The sequence below is a fragment of the Euprymna scolopes genome, chromosome 2 (genome assembly GCF_053919585.1).
Source record: "Euprymna scolopes isolate OS-2025 chromosome 2, ASM5391958v1, whole genome shotgun sequence".
Taxonomy (NCBI): Eukaryota; Metazoa; Mollusca; class Cephalopoda; order Sepiida; family Sepiolidae; genus Euprymna; species Euprymna scolopes.
In genome coordinates, this window is record NC_136483.1 from 166,601,490 (window position 1) to 166,626,361 (window position 24,872).

The 24,872-nt window shown below is 34.1% G+C and overlaps 1 protein-coding gene across 1 annotated transcript in view; it reads left to right on the top strand.

Moving 5' to 3' along the window:
• LOC145298654 (uncharacterized) overlaps window positions 1–24,872 on the top strand; it is a 200,726-nt gene that overhangs the window by 112,632 nt on the left and 63,222 nt on the right. The window contains exon 3 of the mRNA XM_080144334.1: window positions 14,904–14,972. Coding sequence (XP_080000460.1) covers window positions 14,904–14,972 — 69 coding nt within the window. The remainder of the gene's footprint in view (window positions 1–14,903; window positions 14,973–24,872) is intronic.

Here is a 24,872-nt window from a genome sequence, read left to right on the forward strand (position 1 = left end):
ACAGTTAGGTCGAAAGGAGAACGAAAACAAAAAACAAAAAAGAAAAAGATCTCTTCGGAGTTCTCTATTTTTTGTAGACGTTTTATTTGAAAGAGAAAATATTTTTGAAGCACACATGAAAGACTCGTTTGGCAAGTTCCAAGAGGAAGACAAACATTTGGCAACTGGAAAATTTTCTTCCAGGAAAAAAAAATTCTGTTTCGTTTCTTATCTTTTTTCTTTTCTTACTATCATCTGAGATAACAATTTTCTATCTATTGAACTACGCAGATTGGACTATTAACATTATATTTCGATGAATCTACAAAGACGCGCGCGCACACATACACACACGCATACATATATATTAATTGATTAATGAAATTCAGGTATACAGTTAATATGCAATATAGCCAATTAATTCTAAAAAGTTCTCAATATATGTGTAGAGCTTTTATATAAATAACATTATATAAACATCGTAAGGGGTCTACGCGGATCGATCAATGTTTCAACATTTTCATATTTCGCCAGGACACCAAGTGAATTTCGTAGTCAGAAGATAAACAATTCTGGGAAAATTGTATTCTATCTTGTGACTACGAGATTCACTTGGAGTCCTGAAGAAACATGAAAATTGCGAAACATTTATCTGTCCGCACAGACTCCTTATAATGTTTATAATTAAACGGAAACTCTGTTTTATTTTTAGAATGTCTGTTTACACACACACACACACACACACACACACACACACACACACACATACACACATACACTACACACATATGTGTGTGTGTGTAAGTAAACAAAAAAGGCAGAAAAGACGTATGTGTAAACAAGTAATAAATAGTAATTATTACTCACTACACTGATAATTGCGTAAGGTGTAAATGTGATGTAAGTAAAATAATCGATTGGCTGCTCTAATCGGGGACCCACAGCGATGCACCGGGAGAAATCTTCACATGCCTTTCCGTATTGACTTAGTCTACAGTACAGTGTAATTTATATTGCACTGCAGAGAACCTACTGTAGATTTTATAAAAAATTATTTTATATAATGTGCGTGCGTGCGTGTGTGTGTGTGTGTGTGTATGTGTGCGCGCGCGCGTATAAGCAAACATTCTAAAAAATAAAATAGAGCTTCCGTTTAATTATGCTATTTTTACGTTTACGGTTTGTCTTGTTTCTTATATGTGAAAATAAAAAGCTAATATCTACATTGGTTTTACGATTAATACTCTATCCCGCTGCCTTACTATGCATCTTGTGAATTCCAGCTTAATTTTTCAACATCTACAAAAAATAACTGTCCTCTTCACATAGTTTCACTATATCTCACTCCCTATCACAAATGGTTACGTTTCCAACCCGTTTCCCTGACAAGCAAGAACAATACGCATCACTTCTAGATCTGTTTCTGATCACAGTTCCCGATAAATTGAATAACAAATGCTGACAGCCCACTCGGGAGCGCTGATCATGCAGTGATAATGGTCGAAATCGCCCTAAACTCTAGAGCCAAAACTAAAGAGCCAGTGCTCAAAACAACGAGATATTATAAAAAGGCTGGCTGGGAAATGATCAGAGATCTTATCAGAGATGCCCCATGGGGAAATATTTTTCTCTTCCTGCTGAACAGTGCGCAAATGAGACCACTGAATGGTTCAAAACGGCAATTGAAGAACATGTTCCCATACGGAAATTTTATAGCAAGCCCACTCTCCCCAATGGTTTACTTCTACTTGCGCAACTGCCATTGCTCAACTACCGCAGATTTAACCGACAGAAGTCCAGATTTAACCGACATAAGTCCAGTTCAAACAGACAGAAGTATATAGAAGCTAGAAGTAACGTTAAGAAAGAAATAGTGATAGGTCAGAGAGAATTTACTGAAACCACTAAAAAACGCATCGCAGCACAAAAATTAGGAAATCCTGACTTCTGGAAAATCTACAACAGTGTAGTAAATAATGGGCAATCAACAATTCCCCCACTAACCAACAATCACAAGGTTGTTTGCTCAGCAACCCACAAGGCTAACATGCTTGCCAGTCGGTTTGTCTCAAACTCAACACTGGACCCTTCCAACCACCCCCTGCCTGACTTTTCTTTACGGACAGACGCCACTCTAGACGATCTAAAAATCACCCCTGCTCATGTACATGCTATCATAAAAATACCTTGACACTTTAAAAGCATGTGGACCTGATCTCATCCCAGCTGTGCTATTAAAAAAGTGCTCAGCCGAAGTAGCTCCAGTTCTCTCCAAACTCTACAATAAATGCCTTTACAAATCTTGCTTTCCGGACTGTTGGAAAACTGCTTCTGTGGTACCAGTATTCAAGAATACTGGCGAAAGAGCTGACCCATCAAATTTCGCCCCATTAGCCTCCTCCCACTTTTCGCTAAAATATTTGAGACCATAATTAATCATGCTCTAGTCCATCACCTTACAGATGCTAAATTTCTGACTGACAAACAATATGGATTTAGACAAGCCCGTTCAACAGCAGACATCATCACTGTAATCTCTGAACATATATACCATTCACTGGACAAAGCGGGGGAGGGCAGAGCGGTAGCTCGAGATATGTCTAAGGCTTTTGACAGTGTATGGCATGAGGGTGTCCTCAGGAAAATTAAATCATACGGTATCACTGGTAGAATACTTAACATAATTAAATCCTTCTTAGATAAGAGAAAAATCCAGGTTGTCCTCGACGGTCGTACATCTAAACAATATGATATAAATGCGGGAGTGCCTCAGGGGTCTATCCTTGGACCTCTGCTATTCTTAATATTTATAAATGACTTCCCTGACAAAATTGTCTGTCAGATGGGTATGTATGCTGACGACACCACGCTCTATAACGGACACGACAGGAAAACCAATGAACACATATCTAGAGAAATGGCAAAAACACTAGAGGATGACGTCCAATCTGTAGTGGAATGGGGACATAAATGGATGGTCACATTCAATGCTGCCAAGACTAAACTGGTTTCCTTCAATAATTACAAGAAACCTTCTCTGCCACCAATAGCAATGGCCAACAACTCTTTATCTGAAAGTATATCTTTCAAACTGCTTGGCCGTACGTTCACAGGAAACATGAGGATGAACAATTACATTGAAACATTGCCAGGGCCGCTACGAAGAAGGTAGGCTCTCTCTACCATGCTAGAAAACTACTAACACCCGAAAGTATCCTGTACCTCTATAAGGCCACCATTCGCCCATGTATGGAGTATTGCTGCCACATTTTGGCTGGTGCATCTGCTACTAGTCTCTCGCTCCTAGACAAGCTTCAAAAGAGAGTCGCCAATCTGATAGGCCCTGAACTGGTATCTAAGCTTCAGCCTCTGTCCCATCGACGAAATGTTGCATTCCTCTGCCTGTTCTACAAGTATTTTAATGGTGAATGCTCTGACGAACTGCAGACACTTGTGCCCCCACGACGTAGAAACCCTCGACAAACCCGACAGGCAGCTAAATCCCACCCCACATAGTAGAGATCTCTAGATGTAAAAGATCTTTCTACTCCGGTAGTTTCTTCCCCAGAAGCGCTAGACTCTGGAATTCTATTCCAGGCCACTGCTTCCCCAACTGTACTGACATGCAGAAGTTCAAGTGTAACGTGAAGCGACATCTTGCTGCCCAAATCACAACATAGTTCCCCAGTAGTTGTTGCCTCTGATAGTAGCCCTCTACACCAAAGTGGCAATGTGCCTTGTTTGGGGTGAAAATGTAATAAAAAAAAAGAAAAGTCCTTGATAGTAACATAAAAATAATATGTTCCGAAATGAATTTTAAAAAGATAAAACTCCTCAAAAATCGAGAATTAAAAATATTGCCTCTCAAAACAGTATTAATATTTTTAAATGTTTGGCGTAAAACTACTCCTGTCTAATGACTCAAATTTGGACAAACAGAATTAATTCCATTATCCGTCTCCCACACTCTGACGCCGTACTATCTACCAATACTGCCATTAGATTATGCAGATTTCTCTTTTTCTCAAGCCTCGTTTATTTGTAGATGTTTCACCAAAACGTTCGTTGCTCCTATGGAATTTATATTCATTTTTTTTAACTTTCTCACAAAAAATAAGAAGCAGAATACAAAACAAAAAAAAAGTAAAATTAAAGAGGAACATTTCAATTCATAATTGCTGCCAAAATACATACAATTCATATATATATATATATATATATATATATATATATATATATATATATATATATATATATATATAAGAACTGCCGACTGTCAACACGACGGTTCTAGGTTCAATCCTTGACTAGGGAGAGATGCTAGTCTAGCGGCACTGATGAGTTGTGGTACAACGAAACAGAACTGTATGTCGATGACTACAAATATATATATATATATATATATATATATATATATATATATATATATATATATATATAGTAATTATTACTCACTACACTGATAATTACGTAAGGTGTAAATGTTATGTAGGTAAAATAATCGCTTGCCTGCTCTAGTCGGGGACACACTGCGATGCACCGGGAGACATCTTTACATGCCTGTCCGTATTCTTAGTCTACAGTACGCTGTAGTCTACATTGCACTTACTAGATTTTATAAAAAATATTTAAATTAAAATGAAAGAGAGGTTCTGTTTAATTATGCCTTTTTTATGTTTTCGGTTTGTCTTGTCATTTTCTTTTATGTGAAAATAAAAAGCTAATATCTACATTGGTTTTACGATAAATACTCTGTCCCGCTGCCTTACTGTGAAATTGTGAATTCCAGCTTAATTTTTAAACATCTACAGAAAATAACTGTCCCCCTTCTCTTAAGAGAAATTTTTTTATAGTAAACATAAAAATAATACATTCCGAAATGAATTTTAAAACGATAAAACTCCTAAAAAATCCAAAATTAAAAGTATTGCCTATCAAACCAGTACGAATATTTTAAAATGTCTGGCGTTACAGGCGTATATATATATATATATATATATATATATATATATATATATATATATATATATATATATATATATATATATAGGGTGGCCTAAAAGTAGGTTTACCGTTATTTAATATTTGAAATTTTATAACTAGGTTATTTGAAAAACTTCAAATAGTTTAAATATTTATTTGAAATTCGACACCAGAACAGCGGGAAATTCATTATACATGTTAACATAAAAACAATTTTATCTCTCAGATGTTCAAAATGTCCTCCTTCAACATTGCAACATTCTTCAAATCTCTCCAGGACACTCTGACACACTGTGCGACACAAATTCCGATCTTCATCAATTTCTGTGAATGCGACATGAATGTAATCTTTTAAATCATTTATTGTTTTGGGTTTCTTCTCATAAACCTTGTTCTTAACAACAACAACAACAACAACAACAACAACAACAACGACGACAACAACAACAACAACAACAAAAGAAATTCATTGGGGTTAGGGCAGGTGAACGTGGTGGCAATTCGTTGCTGCCCATTCTTCCGAACCAACGCTGTGGAAAAACTTGGTTAAGGTAGTCTCTTACTCTAGACGCATAATGTGGTGGTTCTCCATCCTGCTGAAAGAAATGTTCATCAAAGTCAGGTTTAGTTCTGAGTTGTGGTACTACTACTTCACGAAGCATGTCCAGGTAGTTCTCCCCATTTACAGATCCATTAAAAAAAACGGGCCGAAGCTGTGTATGTAAATTAGATCTGTACTCTGTGGAGTATTTTATATTACTTGTACATTTTAATTAGCAAGTAACTTCACCCATATAAAAAGTAGTTTAATAACTGTAAACCTACTTTTGGGCTACCTTATATATATATATATATATATATATATATATATATATATATATGTGTGTGTGTGTGTGTGTGTGTGTGTGTGTGTATTTAAATAAGGGGGTAGTCACCAACAATATGTATTTTTTAACATTATTTTATCATTCCGTGTCTTGTCTTTTCATTGAGAATTATGTTTAGATCATTGTAATAATGTTTTTAAATCATTGGAATCGTTTTTAACGCGTTTCAGACGTTCTGTGAAGCGTCCTTTTCAGAAATTATTTTCAAAATGTGTTGGAGATATAAAAATAGCATTTTCTAGTTCATTTGAAGTGTTTTCAAGGGGTGGAAACGTGTAAGTGTCTACTATTCATTGGAATGTTCAATTTTTATTACTCTTTTATTGGGGGCTGTGGCGAGTCGGCTGTGGTCACTCCTGTGTTGTGTTTCTCTCTCTCACTCGCTCCCTCTGCTTGTGTTTTCTTTCTTTTCCTTTAGGGTAGGATGTGTGTGTGTGTTTTTTCTTCATTGGTTTGAAAATGTGTGTACTGTTTTATAGTATTATGAGGTTATTTGCTTCCCTAGGAAGGTGACTGTGATCCAAGGTCGTTACTAATGTGTATGTTCTGAAATAAGGGTAGGGGTGCTTTCATTCTATTTTGATATTTATTTTTTGGATTCTTAGATTTTATTATTGTGATTTTATTCTTTATATTATGATTGTTTAGATAGAGGGGTGTATTTAAAAATATGTATCGGGGATTTTTTAATGTTTCTACTTATTTGTCTCCCCATGTGGGTATAGCCAGACCCAGGATCGGTTCCTAGTGTGGAACAGAGGGGAGGGGCCAATTGGAGGGATATAGGTATGGGAGGGTGATGATAGAAGGGATGATAGCCATTTCAGTCATGAGGGGGTTCTGCTCCACTGACTGAGGAGGGAGCGAGGTGTTGGAACAGATGTTATACTATTGTTCTAGGTGTTTCCTAGTGTTGCTGGTTTCGAGGTTAAGTAGGGTTGGTATTGTTCAGTGTGTTGTATTAGTGATAGGGGTGTTATGTCTGTGTGTGGTTGTATGCGCGCACGTGTGTGTGTTTTAATGTGTCGGTTCTGATTTATGAGTTGCTGTGTATATGCATATATGTGCATGCGAGTGTGCCTTGCATTTCATGTTTTTGTGTGTTGATATTAGGCTCTGTTCAGTTCAGGAGTGAATCTTGTGATGAAGTTTTTTTTTCCTGTGTAAGTAAATAAAAATAATTGTCTGTTTGGAAGATTGGCATTATTTTGAAGCTGTTTCCACTGCATGTGTGTACGTGTTTTGAAATATAGAGGTGTCTGTTATCTGCAATTTTGATGTTGCTCTTATGTAAGGCCACTCTATTGCTGAAATTTTTGGTCGCGCCTATATAGGAGTTGTTGCATGCTGTGCATCCTAGTGCATATACTACATTTCTGGAGGGGCAATTTAGATCCTTTTTTATTTTGAATGTTTGTGCTGGGTTTTTGAATGTGTATGTGTTTCCTTCTATTATTATGTCACATACTCTACATCGCGGTTTGTTGCATTTTGTAACCCCTTTTGTACTGTGTGGAACGAGTTTTGAGGAAGTTAGGATGCGTTTTAAGTTTTTGGGTTGCCGTTTGCTTTTTATTATTTTTGTTGTTTTAAGTATGTTGTTTAGTTTGTCGTTCTGATTGAGGGGGATAAGGTTTTTTGTTATCTGTGTGAATAGTTCTGGGTTGTTTGTGTTGTGTGTAGAGACGTATGCTAAAATTTGTTCTTTGTTGTGTTCTTTTGGGATTCTTAGTTGGTCTATTGGAATTTTTTCAGCCAGTTGAATACCTTTCTGTATTAGTGGTAGTGGATATCCTCTTTTCCGCAGTGTTATTTGTAGTTCATTCAGTCTAGTCGAACGGAGGTGTTTGTCTGTTACTATGGTGCAGACTCTACGTGCTAGGGAGTAGGGTATTGATTTTAGACAACTTTTAGGATGGTGGCTTTTGAAGTGGAGGTATTGTTGAGAGTCTGTGGGTTTGTGGTAGATGTCTGTGATTATGTTGTTGTTTTTGATTGTTACTAGGATGTCTAGGAAAGGTAGTTATGTGGAGCTTTGTTCTAGTGTGAAGTTTATTTTTGGGTGTATATTTTGTAGCAAAGTATATATATATATATATATATATATATATATATATATATATATATATAGGTAGATAGATAGATATATAGATAGATAGATATCGGTTGTAATATATAGATAGATATCGGTTGTAATCCACATCTTACTATATATATATATATATATATATATATATATATATATATATATATATATATATATATATCGGTTGTAATCCATAAACTGTTTCTTTGCATCAAAGTTCTTCAATCTTCCCACACATCTGAATGTTTCATTTAAATTGAAATAAGGATTATCGGCCTTTTTTGTTATTTTTCAAGTCATTATTTAAAATTTTTGCCATTGTAATAATTATTTTAGCCGGGAATAATTAGCTTCAGAAGGAAAGCGAATTACATTTTTAATAAAAATTATTATATTTAAGATTTTATAAAAAGAAAAGAATCAATTATCAGAATAGTATATCTATTTATCAACTATTCTGCTATTTAAATTATAGAAAATTCGAAACGAAGGTTTTCGTAATAGATAACTGTTTTTTTTTAATTGATTACCGCTTTTCTCTTCCGTTGAATAAATGCGAACTATAAATTACACTAGTCAACACATATTTTGCTGTCAGGAAGCTTATAAGTGATTTTGGATAATTTGAATACGCTGAATAAAAAATAATACATTTTCAGTCATCAAGTCAGACTTTTGGTATACCAAGAAATGGAATTATCCCAATTTTTATGCATGTTAATGAAATTTGAAGTGTATAAATTACTATTTTCTCAAATTAAAAAAGAATAAAATTTCTGCATTTTATTTTATCTTTTGGTATCGTCTTATAGTCTTATATCGTAACTTTTTAACAATAAGCATTATTTATAAGAGATCATATATTATACACCAAGATCATGTTTTTTGGGAGAAACAATTATTTTCAGACGTGAAATGTAAAAAAAAACAAAATCAAATTTGTAGAAGATAATGTTAGACGGAAAAAGCAATTTCATATAAAAACACATTTTAATTGTTTTTTTTAAAGCCTCATCTTGATGAATCTTCATAGTTCTCATCTTTTTGTGTTATCGAAAAAAATGTTGAACAATATTCACAAATGATTTCCAAGCAGAAGACATGTTATCAGTTATTAAATTCAAAAATTTTGAAACTATGATCAATATTCTTATCGCAGCTTCAGGTTTTCCACTGCTCAAACCCGGAAATGCTTTGCATCAATAGCAAAAAAAAAAAAAAAAACAACAATTTCCATCTTTATCGCGTGCTGTTTGATCAGTCCAAATTTGATATCAAATGATTTGATGCGTTTTAACAATCGCTTCAATTAATAACGTCAGGATCACCAATCTCCAAAGTTTCTTTCGCAGCTCAATCTTTCTGCACCCAATGTTATGCGTTATCTTTACCATTCCACTGGAACAAAAAAACATGGACACTTTGTATGATGTTACGTTAGGCTTAAGAGTAAGTTTCCCATTTTTAAATCCACACGAATTCACCATTGATGATTTGAGTGATACAATTTATTTAAAGTTTGTTTCGTATGCTGCTATGGTTTCTACATTTTATTCTAAAAAGTGCTCAATACATGTGTAGAGCTTTTATATAAATAGCATTATATAAACATTGTAAGGGGTCTACATTTTTAAAACTTATTTTAGAACTACAATTCTTCATTTTTGTATTGCATAACATCCATTTGCATAAGATTTTTAATATATCAACAATAATTATCAACAATACTTATCAACAATAATTATTAACAATAATTATCAATAATAATTTTCAATAATAATTATCAATAATAAACTAAAACTAAAAAGAACCACAATTGTTCATTATTATATTCAATAACACTTATTTGTAAAAGGAAACTTTCAATGTTACAAAGTACAATGTCCTGGATATGACCTTAAACTATATCCGATGGTGAGGCCCCAGCTTGCAGGCTTTGGGGAGTGTAGAGCCACCCTTTAATTGCCATTGCTCCCAGATCCACTTTTATCCGGAGTGGTAGTAGGTGTTAGGAGCCCAACTATGGGTTAAATAGAAACCGATTTGAAAAAAAAAACAAAAACAAATATATTCTATTAAAACATTTTCTTCAAAATAACTAGATTTGGCATTAAATCATCTGAAAAGGGTTGATATGCCGTAAAACAAAAACAACCAACCAATCAACAAAGTACAAAAATCGTAATAAACTTTACTCTTGATTCTGATAAAAACTTACTCTTGCAATAAGTTGTTTTTTCTTGGTGCCAGAACCGCTGATGATCCTTTTGAACGATTAAAATTTCTTATCCAATCACTTTGTTCTTTTTGGTTGAATAACTTGGACATTTAAGATCTTATATCTGCATTAAAAACAGATTCGACAGGTCCCTCAATTGAAATACTTTGATTATCTAGTTCCATACTTTCTGCGGAAAGATTTGGCAAATTTATGAACATGGATGCACTATGTTGTATTGACTTTCAAGCAGACAGTAGAGCTTGATACAATTTATCTTTCTAATTAACACAATCAAATCAGTTGTCAAGGCTGCTGGAAAAATAGTAGGATCATTCTACAATTCCAGTAGATATCTTACTGCTTATGCAAGTCTCTACCTATATAAGAGCCAAGTACATCTAAGGATGGAGTATTGTTGCTACATCGGGCAGGAGATGTTAGAAGCAGCTTATCCTGCCATGACGGAGTTCAAAATAGACTTTGTAGCCTAGTAGAGGATGCCCTTTTCCCTTCCCTGCAGTCTCTTTCCCACAGAAGGGACGTTGCGAGCGTGTCTCTGTTTTATCGTCATTTTCATGGCAAGTGCTGGTCTGAGTTTTAATTTATGCCCCCCCCCCGTTCTGATTTTCACGAAAAACACTCGTCTAGCTGAAATCACTATCAATAATTTCTCCACTCTTTATCTGTGCCTAAACCTAAACGTAGATTCCATTAAGAAAGTTTCTTTCTTAGAACTGCACGCCATAAGAACTCTGTTCTGTTTTCCTGCTTTTCAACTGACTACAATATGGTCGTCTTCAAGTCCAATGTGAACAAGTTCTTGATGAGCCGTCCTCTTAAGTAATTCAATTTATCAAATTTTCACTTCTAACGATGACTACGATATTTTCCCATGGACTACCGTACACTCATTACCCCTTACCCTCCAGTTGCCCCCAGGCTTTGAAAACTAGTGTAAAAAAAAACAAACAAACAAAAGTAACAGAAATCATAATTGATTTTTTGCTTTCTGCAAACGATTGGCCCAACAAATGTTAAACCTTTCGATAAACCTGTACTCCATCGTCTGAAGCTTTCTTTGCAATACTTGTATACTATGTAAGGGTGACCATGATTTGCCCAGGCATCACTTCTAAATACGTAAAATAAAAATATTTTTACTAAATTATCAATTTTTATTATTTTTTTTACCAACATAAATTTATTATGAATTATTTAAGCATTTCCGGTTTGATGTTTACAAAGGTTACATATTTAATGTGCAACTTGTTTCAATGATAAGAATTGCTCTGATCACCTGCAACTAACGAATTTAAGACTTAAAAGGAATTTATAGATTAAATAAATTTACTAATTTTAAAGGAAATATATATCAGGATGAAAGACTTGTATTAACTGGATATCTTTTTCCTCGCATAACAATAGGGGAATCAAATAAAAATATGCCTCAATTGCTAAAGAGTTGCTCATGTTCATAAAATCTACCATATCAAATATCTACAAGAATTATGTAAACTATACAAGCTAACTTAGTATGATTTCTATAAACATAATTACTTGATTGGAGACAATAGAAAAATTGCTTCAAAGCACATTTTAAGATAATTTTAAATAACTCAAGTTTTGTACAATAAGACAATGTATGAAAAATGTCAATTTCAATGGCAGGAAACCATAACCTAATTAGACCATATTGATTTTACTAGACCTTTTAGCCCGTTAAAACGGGCAAAGGTTATAACCCCTTGACTTGAAATAAATAGTTAATGCCAAATCGATTGTTATTGTTGCATTTGTGCCCATTTTTGCATAAAATTCTGATCTCTGTTAACCTTTAACTCTGCATCAAACATATACTATAATACTTAGTTCGTTGCACCTTATCATACCAAAGGTCTACATAAAATTTCAGCTAGATCGACCCAGTAGTTTTCTGGAAAACGTCTAGAGTAAGTGTGGTATTGTGGTGGATAATTCTTATTAATTTCTTACTGGGCATCGAACAAATACTATAATACTTAGTTCACTCCAATTTATCATGACAAAGGTTTATACTAAATTTCAATTCGATCGACCCCGTAATTTCCGAGAAAAAATATAACAGACAGACAGACAGAAGCAAAATATAATATGGATATTTTAATTCAGCGGCTTAACTTTTTTCAGACAACAGAGCAAAAGATATTTTGTTGACCAATGTCGTTTTTTTAATAAAATTTAGAACATTGTTGATGAGATGACGTGGCATTCTTCTTAAAATTCAGCAAACAGAAATAAATTTTGAAAATTGATGATGATATTGTTATATTTCAACATTGTGTCATACACAAATAAAACTAACCTAAAGTGATCATCATCACAAAAAGACAAAAACAAACAAGACACATAAACGTTCAAAATCATACTTTGTATACGCTCTATCTGCGATAGTTCCAGCCTGAGGAAACGCCGCCCGTGAATAAGTTATTTCATACCCTAAAATTGGAAGATAGGATAGATTTATACGACTTGATCTTCGTTCTAAATAACTGAGCAATGGAATAGGTGGAGATAGAGATAGAGATAGCGATAAATCGATAAGCAGTGTTTAACTATATCATATCAGCGCATTTTAAATGAACATGTTCACACGTGTAGTACTTCCAAAGAACTGTCTCTCTCCCCCTCTTACTTTCTCTTTGAACATATTTATTAAATCCCGCAATCTAGCAATCATGACCTCAAGTTTATCATGTTGACTTGGAATGAATTTCCATTTCTTATTATTCTGGATTGATAATGCTAGTAGGTTAACGCTCAATAACAAACAATATAAATCATTTTTTTTTTCATGGAAATCGACGTCCATTTTTCTCTTTTTCTCTCTTGCCTCGAATTTCATCTGTTCTCATTCTTCAACTTATTCTCTCATTTACGCTGCTTCATGGCGATTTATTTAGTCAAATAAAAAAGCTACAACATTTCTATTCAACATAGGCAGTATGTCTTTTTTGATTTGGTGGATGAGGAATCTCGAGTGTCATCCTTGAAAACAATAAGAAAAAAAACTTTTGAATACTCTTAGCTTAGATTCTTTCACCAAAATACCACAATCACGTTATCACGTTAAACCTACTTAAAAGATCCCCAATGGTTCCAATGACATTTTTATTTAGAAATAAATATATACAGTAGAACGCCGGGATACGGCATTAAAATTTAGTAACAAAATACAGTACAGTATATAATACACATGTATATAATTAAATAATAAATGACACCGTAAGGCGGGGTAAATAGCATAACCAAGGGCCGGAAAAAACATTGTATTCTACATTGTAATTTAAAATAAAAAAAAAAACCCGTATCCTAGGGCCACCGTATCCCGGGGTTCTACTTTTATACAACTCAACATCACAAATGTTAATAGGGCAGATTTGGGCCGTGTACTTTCATAGTAAACGTTGAGGTTTATCGCTTGTTGCCTGGGGCGCCCTCACAGGAGGGTGCCGACGAGGTTACTCAGGCATACTTTTTGTAGGGCCGATGTTCTCTTTTTGGAGCACTGGCTTATTTTCCCACCTTCCGACCTTGTGTCACATCCTCTCGGCGGTGGGAGAGAGGTAAATATCACAACTCTTTGCTAAGTGTCAGACCGCCCAGTGTTTTCCTGGTCAAACCAAACCAAACAGGCCATGTCATGATCAAAGTGATATATTTGTAACTATACATAGATAAATATAACTGCAATTAGAAATGGTAAATTGGTTGACTACAGTCAACGGTTTTGGTCAAGATCAAAGTGTAGTATCTGTTCTTCAGATGCTGCACGTAAGATAATTTGTACCAGTCAATGGAGGGGAAACCCTCTATACTGGGACAATTATTATTTTTGGTAACCAGAGTGCCCCCTTTTTGCCTACTTTTAGGGGAGCTGGTTTTTACCTCACATTAAAAACGGCCTTGTGCCTAATTTGCTCAGTGGGGGAGCAAATAAATACCATCTGTTCTTCAGATGCTGCAAGCTATGACTAGCTATGACTAGCAAAGACCAGATGTGGGGGCAACCCCACATGCCTGACCATTAACCAGCTCCCATTTCCCACCTCTCGGGAGCTGGTCCCCTTTTTCCCTTCCCCCTCCCTTCACTCCTCACATTAAAAATCGGCCTTGTGCCTAATTTGCTCGGTGGGGGAGCAAATAAATACCATCTGTTCTTCAGATGCTGCACTTCCATTTCTTGTTCTCTTTCAGTGGTGGAGAAATCCTTCACGACTGAGACAATTTTTATTTTTGTACCTTTTCTCCACGTAAAAAACCACCCTGGTGTCTAACTCTGTCCCGTGGGGAGGCATAGTAAATAGGTACAGTCAACGGTGAACCCAAAACTCTATTTTTTTATTAGTTACTATACAAAAGTAAGGGAAAGGGCGGAACTTTTTTCCCAAGATTAATCCACTTACTTTTGATTCACATCTTATAATGCTGAGAGTGCATCAAGAACCATTTTTGAGTTTTCGGTATGATTCGACCAAGGATTGAACCTTGATCTCTAGTCCATTAGCGAATACTCTTATTATTATGCCGATTGAGTCGATTAAAAAAAACAAAGCTCTTAAAAGTATTCCAAATGTGCAGGTTACAAAATTATAATACGTCAATTAAGTTTCTAACATGAAATGGCTAAGTTGCTTTCGCACAATGACGTCACTTAATTGACCCCATTTAAATATTTTTTTTACATTTTGTTTTCTTTTCTTTTTCACAGCTACACCAGTAATAGGAGTAAATTCCCCATCGGACGACATTATTGGTCAGATGATAAACAAAAGAAACTGTAAGTATTAACACTTATCATTATGATCTAAAGATTTAATCGAAATAAAACAAATGGAATGAAATATACGAATGTATATATAAACAAATGGAATGAAATATGCGAATGTATATTTAAACATCATAAGGAGTTTCTGATAATTGACAAATGTTTCCATCATCATAACTCCAAATGATAACACGTTAATGCCGATGAATCTCGGAATATTGGTCGGTCCGCGTAGACTCTTTATTATATATATATATATATATATATATATATATATATATATATATATATATATATATATATATATGTTTGTTTATTGTTATATAAACATTCTCACATCCCGCTGCTACAAACAGACACTTGTTTCAATCAAACAACAGATATCATCAGGCAGCGACTTGACTATTCAAATGTTCATTGAACATTTTAATAGTCAAGTCGCTGCCTGATGATATCTGTTGTTTGATTGAAACAAGTGGCTGTTTGTAGCAGCGGGATGTGAGAATGTTTATATAACAATAAACAAGTATATTATTATTGTTATATAAACATGCTCACATCCCGCCGCTACAAACAGCCACTTGTTTGATTGAAACAAGTGGCTGTTTGTAGTGGCGGGATGTGAGCATGTTTATATAACAATAAACAAGTATTATCAGCTCTTTTTATTGAGCACTATCTAACAACCTCGTTGAATTCACGAGTCCATTACTTTTGAATATAAAAAAACCCGAGTATATATATATATATATATATATATATATATATATATATATATATATATATATATATAATAGAATTATTAGTAAATAATGTCTTCATTTAAAGTTTAAAATGCAAAAGTCAAGTTTCATGGTTCAATCGTGCTTTAAACAGAAGCATTCATTTTGAACGCGCCTCTGTCTTATCAAAGAACCAACAATTGATTTTGTGAAAGTATTTTTAAATAATCAGTTGAATTAAAATTAAACGTACAAAAGTCAAGTATCATGGTTCAGTTGTGCTTTTAAAAGAAACACTCATTTCGAACGCGCCTCTGTCTTATAAAAGAATCTACAGTTCTTTTTATATGCTTGGCCTTTCTGCTTGTGTGGTAATAAAACTTCTCAAATGCACTTGTGATGTTGAGTTGTATGAAAGTATTAATTTTGATCAAAATCGAACTTTCTTTTTATAATCGAATTTTTTTCGATTATCTATTTTCGATACTTCTGAGACGCATTGCAATCCAAAACCTACTTAAGAACACTCCCAGACATCAAATATTTTTGAGTGAAATTTACAAAAAAATCGACTCAACCGTTTCCGAGTCCATAGGCAACGAACTTGCACAGCCATACACATACTAGGTTCCTTATATATATATATATATACATTATATATATATATATATATGTGTGTGTGTGTGTGTGTGTGTGTGTGTGTGTGCGCGTGCGCGTGTATAAGTTGTTTTGGTAAAATATGTTTTTCAGCTAAATGTTAGTGTATACCAATCCTTTTTTTAGAAGCTGAATGTATTTTAAATATAACATCAGGCCATATATAAAAGAATAACAGTATATTTACATTCCAATATCCAAACATTTGTTTTTCGTGCAAAACAGCGCCTCCAGTTTGTTAAATGTCAGTACATTTTTTACAGATCCGTTCTATTATGCAGAAACAAACGGTTGTTATTATTATGTCAATACTGTCTCTTTTCGTGCATATACTCTTCAGAGAAATTAGATTTGCTTAGATATTAAAAAAAAATGCATGACAATATTATGCTGCAAGAAGAAAAAAGTTTATAGAGGACTCCATATCGTGTGTTTTTTTTTCCGGCAGCCATCAAGCACGTGATAGGAAATCATAGAATGAAATTAAATGAATATCTTATAATTGTTTTGCTTGTTTTAAACAATTATAAAATATAAATTGAATCATAATTTAACTGAAATCAAAAATAGTATAAATTAGAAACATGAGTTAATAATTTATAAGAAGTTTCCATAAATTTGGCAAGCACTTAAATAAGTATATATATATATATATATATATATATATATATATATATATATATATATATAGGTATGGATTCGGTTGGTACAAAAATAATGTCGTTTTTTGACGTTCAACTTCAAAAGATCATAACTCCTTTCATAACAAACTTTATTAATCGAAATCAGAACCATTAGAATTGACACATATTTTTGCCAACGAGAAACAAGTTTATTCCATTAGCATAGAAATCCGGAGTTCTGGAAGCGATGAGGTCATTGAAGGCCGATTAGGCATCATCTTGGCTTTTGAATCATTTTTCGCGCAGGAAATTGTCGAGATGCTTGAAAAAGTGATAATCGGAGGGCGAAAGATCTGGTGAATATGGCGGATGAGGCAGAGTCTCGTAGCCTAATTCGTTCAGCTTCTACAGGGTCAGTTGAGCAACATGCGGGCGAGCGTTTGAATTGATCCCTTTTATATTGACCAATCCAGGACATATACGTTGCAGCTTTTTGTGTATTTCGTCAATTTGTTGGCAGTACTTCTTCGCCGTAATCAAGAAGCTGTGATGGATGAGACTGGCCGCAGACCATCAAACGGTCACCATAACCTTTTTTGGTGCAATTTTGGCTTCGGGGAGTGTTATGGAGCTTCTCCGACATCCAACCACTGTGCCAAACATCACCGGTTGTCGTGGAGGATCCATTTCTAATCATACGTCACAATCCGCTCAAGAAATGGGTCGTTTTTGTTGCGCATAAGGAGCGTAGAAGACACCTCAAAGCGACGATTTTTTTTTATTAGCGTTCACTTCATGAGGCACTCATTTATCCAACTTCGCTATTTGCTTTAAATGGCGAACGACTTTGAGTGGTCGACCTCGAGTTCAACAGAAACTTCTCGTGAGGTTTTGCCAGGATCGGCTTTTTTTCCTTTTTTTTTTTTTTTTTTACAAAGGAATCACCAGTTATCAAGGCCCATAGGTCATTCGAGGATAAGGGTGAAAGTGTGTACAGAGGTCAAAAGGACAATATTATAGTAATCGTTACAAGTGTAAATTTGGTAAAATTGTATTACTTAAGAGGAACAGTTCATCAAGAACTTGTTTACGTTGGACTTGAAGACGGCCATATAGTAGTCAGCTGGAAAGCAGGTAAACGGAAGAGAGTTCCACAGGCATACAGTTCTAAGAAAAAAGCTTTGTTAATGGAATCTACGTTTAGGTTTAGGCACAGATAAAGAGTGGGGAAATTATTGATAGTGTTTTCAGCCAAACGAGTGTTTCTCATGAATGTTTGGCGAGGTGGGGGGCATAGATTGGAGCCCAGATTGAAATAAGGATAAAACAGAGACAAGCTCACAACGTCTCTTCTGTGCTTCAATTAAGGCTTTCAAATGTTCATTATCAACCGCAGTCGGTCGAAGCTCTTGTCACCATTGCGAAATTTCTTAAACCACCGTTATACCACAGATTCGTAAGTGGTTCCTAGGCTAAACGCATCACTCATATCACGAGCTGTCTCGGCAGTTTCCCAAGCTAGTTTGAACGAACAAGAAAATCATGCGGATTTGAATTTTGTCCATGAAAAGATTGAGAACGGTAACGAATAACACGATTCGATAGAGTAAAAATGAACTTCAAAATGAAATATAACAAGGTTATATATATCAATGAATTAATTCAGAAATTCATCTATCTATATATCTATAAAAGTGAACGTGTCTGTCTGTCTGTCTGTGTGTCTGTGTGTCTGTCTGTCTGTGTACATTTCCCTACGCAATAACTCTGTCAATTTTTAGTCTATAAACTCGAAATTTGAAATACCGGGTACTGAGATTTGGGAAAATCGATGTGACGGGTGTCAGCCAGAAATTTGGCTGTTAAGGGGTCAAATTTCAACGATTTGACCTTTAAGAACTCTACCAAACTCCTCCGACAATTTTGGGTCTAGACACTTGAAATTTTAGATATAGGTTCCTTGAACATGGATCTAACTTAATAAAGTGATTTGAGCCCGAAACTATAAATTTTAAGGGGTCATAATAGGGGTCAAAGTTTTAAAAAATTAACCATTTTTTTTTGTTTTTTTTTTTGCTTTTTTTGCACAGCATACACCTCCAAACACCCGCGCAACGCCGGGCACCCCTGCTAGTATATCTATAAAAGTGAACGTGTCTGTGTGTCTGTCTGTGTGTCTGTATGTGTACATTTCCTTACGCAGACTCGAAATTTAATATACAGAGTATTGAGATTTGGGAAAATCTATGTGATCGGTTTTCGGCCAGAAATTTGGCAGTTAAGGGGTCAAAGTTCAACGATTTGACCTTTGAGAACTCTACCAAACTCCTCCGACAATTTTGGGTCTAAACACTTGAAATTTTAGATATAGGTTCCTTGGACATGGATCTAACTTAATAACTTGATTTGAGCCTAAAAAGGTAAATGTTAAGGGGGCATAATAGGGGTCAAAGTTTAAAAAATTGACCGCTTTTTTTTTTTTTTTTTTTTTTTTTTTTTTTTGCTCAGTATACACCTCCAAACACCCGGGCAACGCCGGGCACCCATAGTAGTCTATATATCTATAAAAGTGAACGTGTATGTGTGTCTGTCGGTGTTCATTTCCCTACGCAATAACTCAATTTTTAGTCTACAGACTCGAAATTTGATATACAGGATACTGAGATTTCGGAAAATCTATATGATCGGTTTTCGGACAGAAATTTGGCTGTTAAGGGGTCAAAGTTCAACGATTTGACCTTTGAGAACTCTACCAAACTCCTCCGACAATTTGGGGTCTAAATACTTCAAATTTTAGATATAGGTTCCAACGCCGGGCACCCATACTAGTCATATATAAAAGTAACATATGTGAGAAAAGGATATTGTTTTTTGCACCAACCTAATATGTGTGTGTGTGTGTGTGCGTGCATGTATATATACGTCTGTGTGTATTTATATGTGTAGCTATGTGTATGTTGGTATATATGTATGTTTGTATGGACGGGGTGTATATGTATGAGTATATTTGAGTTAACAAATACAATATATATATATATATATATATATATATATACATATATATAAGATCCCAGAGACCACTCGAGGATAAGGGTTAATAAATGTCAGATGGTCAGTGAGATAACACCGTAATGGTCGTTAGAAGCGGAAATTGGGCAGAATTTGTTCACATTGGACTTGAAAACGACGTGTTATAATCAGCTGGAAAGAAGCCTCCGGTGTAGAGTTCAAACAGTCATCATTTCTAGAAATGAAAATTTTGTCAAAGAATCTGCGTTTAGACACATATAAGGTAGGAGAAAGTGTTGACTGTAATTGTAGATAGACGCGTATTTGTTCTGAATGATTTGGAGAGGATGGCATTGACTGATGCTCAGTCGAGCACTTGCCATGAAAATAATGAAAACTCCGAGATAGACTATTATTGATGTGTTCGTATATTTTTTTTGTTATTTACGTCTGTTGATTCTAGGATTTTATACGTTGTATATATTTTTCTATGTCTATTGCTTCTAGGCTTTAAAAGTCGTAAATATTTTTTTTCTTTTTTAGCAGATTCTCTATGGCAAACTGACAAAAAAATATTTAATAACATTACAAATCGCCATATTTACGTACGCTATGTCGATGATATTCTTATTTTAGCTGATTATAATGTCCAAACTACATGGGTAGAACTAAACGTAAATAAAAAAAAAAAATTAAAATCCCGTTTCTTAATATTATAGCTGTGATTAAACGCTTAGAAAATTGGTACAAACCTGTTTTTGTGCAGCCTGTAGAGTCCCGTGCAAACAAAAAGAAGGGATAAAAGAGGGGGAAATGTTCGCCTTTTCTCTTTATATTTTTGCGATATTGTCGCCTAATATGCAAATAAGACGCTTCCAATTGGATATAAAAAGATTGATTTTTCGGAAACTGAGTCGATTTTTGCTTTGAATGTTGGAGCAGCAAGAGTTGTTAGCAGTGCATCGTGTTCTAATGTTGAGTTTTGACAGCAGAACGTCGATATTTGGAATAACAATTTTTAGCAGCGGTGTGTCAAATTTAACCACAAATACGTGTAATACTTACACGCGGGGGGGGCTTTGTCCTGTCGTAAAATACGTTTAAATATGTTAGTTTAATTTGTCCAGGTTTCGTATATATTATTATAAAGTCATGATTTCAAAAGTAAAAATAAATATTTGGGTGCCGTCACCGACAATCAAAACCGAAAGCATAGCTGTAGCATTCAAAGCTGGTGATGTTACCACTGTACAAAGATGGCACGCGTATGAACTGATAAAAAATCAAAATTAAACTAAGATGAATATACAAACTGTATAATGCGATTCTTTTTTCAAATTTGACTCCTTAAAACTATTTTAACCGGCTAGATATCCATAAATGAACGGTCCATAAAAATACTATCATTTGAGGCCTGTAGCTCCGCTCTGTGACTTTTTGTTTCAGCAGAGATATAGTTTGAAAATATGGAGACAGACAGGCATGTAGCCTTTTATAATATAACAACTTAAGCCTTTTATAATATAACAACTTAAGCTCTAATCTTTTAAATTACAAGAGTGAATGTTGCCATCGCTACAAAATAATCATCGTTAAAAAATCTACAAAACAGTGCAAAACTTATCTCTTAAATAACTTAAACAACTTAATATAAATCAAACCATTATTAAAAATGAATTTCTTAATTTAGTCGTTGATGTCCAAAATATATACAATGATTGAAAACGTAAAAAATATCTCTACATTTTGACTATATTAACCTAAGGTTTATATTAGAATATAAACACAAAATATTGAGCACTTGATAATTACAATAGAATTAGAGTCAATGGTTACTACATTAAGTTTAAAACTCAAAAGTCTTGTAATATATATATATATATATATACATAAAATTTTATGTAAATATTGTCGGTATTTACTTCGAGAGTACTAGATAGGTAAGTAGAATTAGGTAATAAATTTTAAAATATATATGGGAATTAAGCAAAACAAAATTTTCCGCGTTTCATCCTCGTGATGGTTCCTCGGGCTGATGCATAGAATTAATGTTGATTCGTGCTTTTATATATCCACATGGTACTGGGTTTGCTAGTCAGCCAATCAGATTCTTAGTTATTCACACACCCATTTATTGTAGCCAATAAGCGTGAGCGCACCTGTTTCTCTGTTGTTTTACTGAGAAGCTCAACATATGAAGGTGGAGTATGATATAATATGAAATTTAAGACAATATAAAGCAAATATAGGTATATATGAATTTATTTGTCAGTTAAATAAAGAAAAAACATTATATATGTTAAAGGGGAGTAATTTTTTAATTAAAAATCATAGTTACTACACATTATTTAGATTAAAAACCGACCTACTTTATCTAAACCATCCAAAATTAATATGTGTTCTTAATTGTAGATATTATTTATCCGGGGCAACTCTAATCAGGAAGATACCAACTTTGTTGTTACTTATTTTTAGTAATGGGTCGATTCCAATATTTTCCCCGATTCCGATGCAATTAACGGTTCCGATTCCGAGTTTTTTTATAAATCTCTATATATTTAACTATAGAGTTGCTATTTTCCCTGATTTTCTGTAAAAAAAAAAAAAACTTGTTAAATATGCAGATATTTTCGAAAACGTAAAATTACACTTGTGGAGGATGATATATCGATTTTAGCTTTACTGGTATTTTAAAATCAATAAATATTCATTATTTTATCATTATTACCAACAATGGAAGATTTTGTTTTAAACAAAATCCAATCGAAAAAAAAACAATATACAGAATCGATTTGGCATCGGAAAATAGGCATTATTTTTTTTTCGATTCCGATACTGATTTCGATACCCACAAATTTGTCGAGTTTTTTCCGATTCCCGATTCCGATTAATCGTCCCAACACTACTTATTTTGTCGTCTTTTTTTGTTTTTTTTTTACATAAATACAAACAACGGCTCTTTGTATAATAGATGAGCTGAGCTAATACTTAGCATTTTATCCCTTGAGCTATAAGCCGAAACATGGTGAGAGTATAAATTAGAATAGTGTTCCAAAAAATCCGAATAGTCTCAATTATCAAGCCACATCGCAAAAATCCAAAACAAATTTCATCAATTTTTTATTCTGTCTTTGATCTACCTATTTATTTATTTATTTTTATTTATTTTATCTATCTTTTTTTTATTTTGTCTGTTGATTTCTTTCTCAAATGCATCCAAGCTTTTCTGTAGGAAGCCGTGTCTGATACTAGGTCGAGTTGAAACGCACATACATTTGAAACGCATAGATAAAATGGGCACCTTTGATATACAGTCTATACAAGTCTACTAATTCCAAGCTATGTCCGTCAATTTATCTGTCACGGATAAGGTTGAAATAATAAGTTACGTAAGTTTTTCAAGAGTTATGGCTAAACGTCCCAAAAAACGTTTGTGTTTAGATACGTCCAGCATCTCTATAAGAAACGTTGGATATCAGACTTAAGTTTGAGAATGTCGTGATCCTCGCTGTGTCACGATTAAGTTTGAAAATCGTTTTTCTCGGACTATCAAGCTTAAAATTGATTTTCCGTTTTTCTGTTATTTTTAGTTTACAAATGTTTTAACAAAATATGACTCTCGAGTGAAATTAAAGTGGCTGTGGTTATTTTCCAACGGGTCACGCACAGGAACGCATAGTACTTTATATGTCTTAGTTTATACATCTTGTTCGTAGTTTATATTCCAGTTCATACGTTCTATACGTAGTTTATACGTCTTTGTTCATAGATCTTATATATAGTTTATACGATACGTCTAACTTCATAGATCTTATACGTAGTTTACACGTCTTAGTTTTTAGATCTTATACGTAGTTTATACGTCTTAGTTTATAACTGTTCATACGTCTTATAGTAAGTAGTTTAGTCGTCTTAGTTCATACGCCGTACGTAGTTTATACGTCTTAGTTCATACGTCTTATAGTAGTTTATACATCTTAGTTTATAGTTTTGTATGTAGTTTATAGTCTTAGTTTATACGTCTTATGCATAGTTTATACGTCTTAGTTTAGAGTTATATATGTAATTTATAGTCTTAGTTTATACGTATAGTAGCTATCATATGAATGTGAATCCTAGCATGAAACGCTGAAGTTTTTCTTATTCCAATCGATTGTTCTGCGCTATTCACTTCTTTTCTCCTACTATGAATCAGTTCGCCCATTTGTAATGTTTTTGGGGGAGGGGGCAATGGTGCTGATGCTTTATTGTATGCATTCAACCATCTGACCCAACTTTAAAACCTATCCTTCGAGCTGTTGTCTCTTTCTCGGTAAATATCCAATAAAGTTAGATCAATTGGAGACCCAAGGGAGTGAATAATTCGCTTTGGAAAACAAATTGAAAAAGGTGAAAATATGAAAATATAAATACTCTCAGGCAACACCATGTCAGGACAGTTGTTGTTGTTGTTGTTGTTAATAATAATAATAATAATAATAATAATAATAAGAAGAAGAAGAAGAAGAAGAAGAAGAAGAAGAAGAAGAAGAAGAAGAAGAAGTACTATCATGATCTGCAGCCAAGATATCCAAATGGAATTTGGTCTGGAAAAGTGTGCACTACTAGTCATAAGAAAGGGAAAACTGGAGACAACAGAAGACATGGAACTACCCAACCAAACGGAGAGACACTATGGGGCACAAGATGCCTATAAATACCTGGGAGTTCTGGAAGAAGACACCATTGAAGCCACAGAAACGAAAGAGAGAATTGGAAAGGAATGCCTCAGGAGAACAATAAAACTTTTGGAACTAGATTATATAACAGAAATCTAATAAAAGCCATAAATACATCGGCAGTATCACTAGTAATATACTCTGGACCGTTCATAGGCTGGACCAAAGAAGAACTGAGACAGC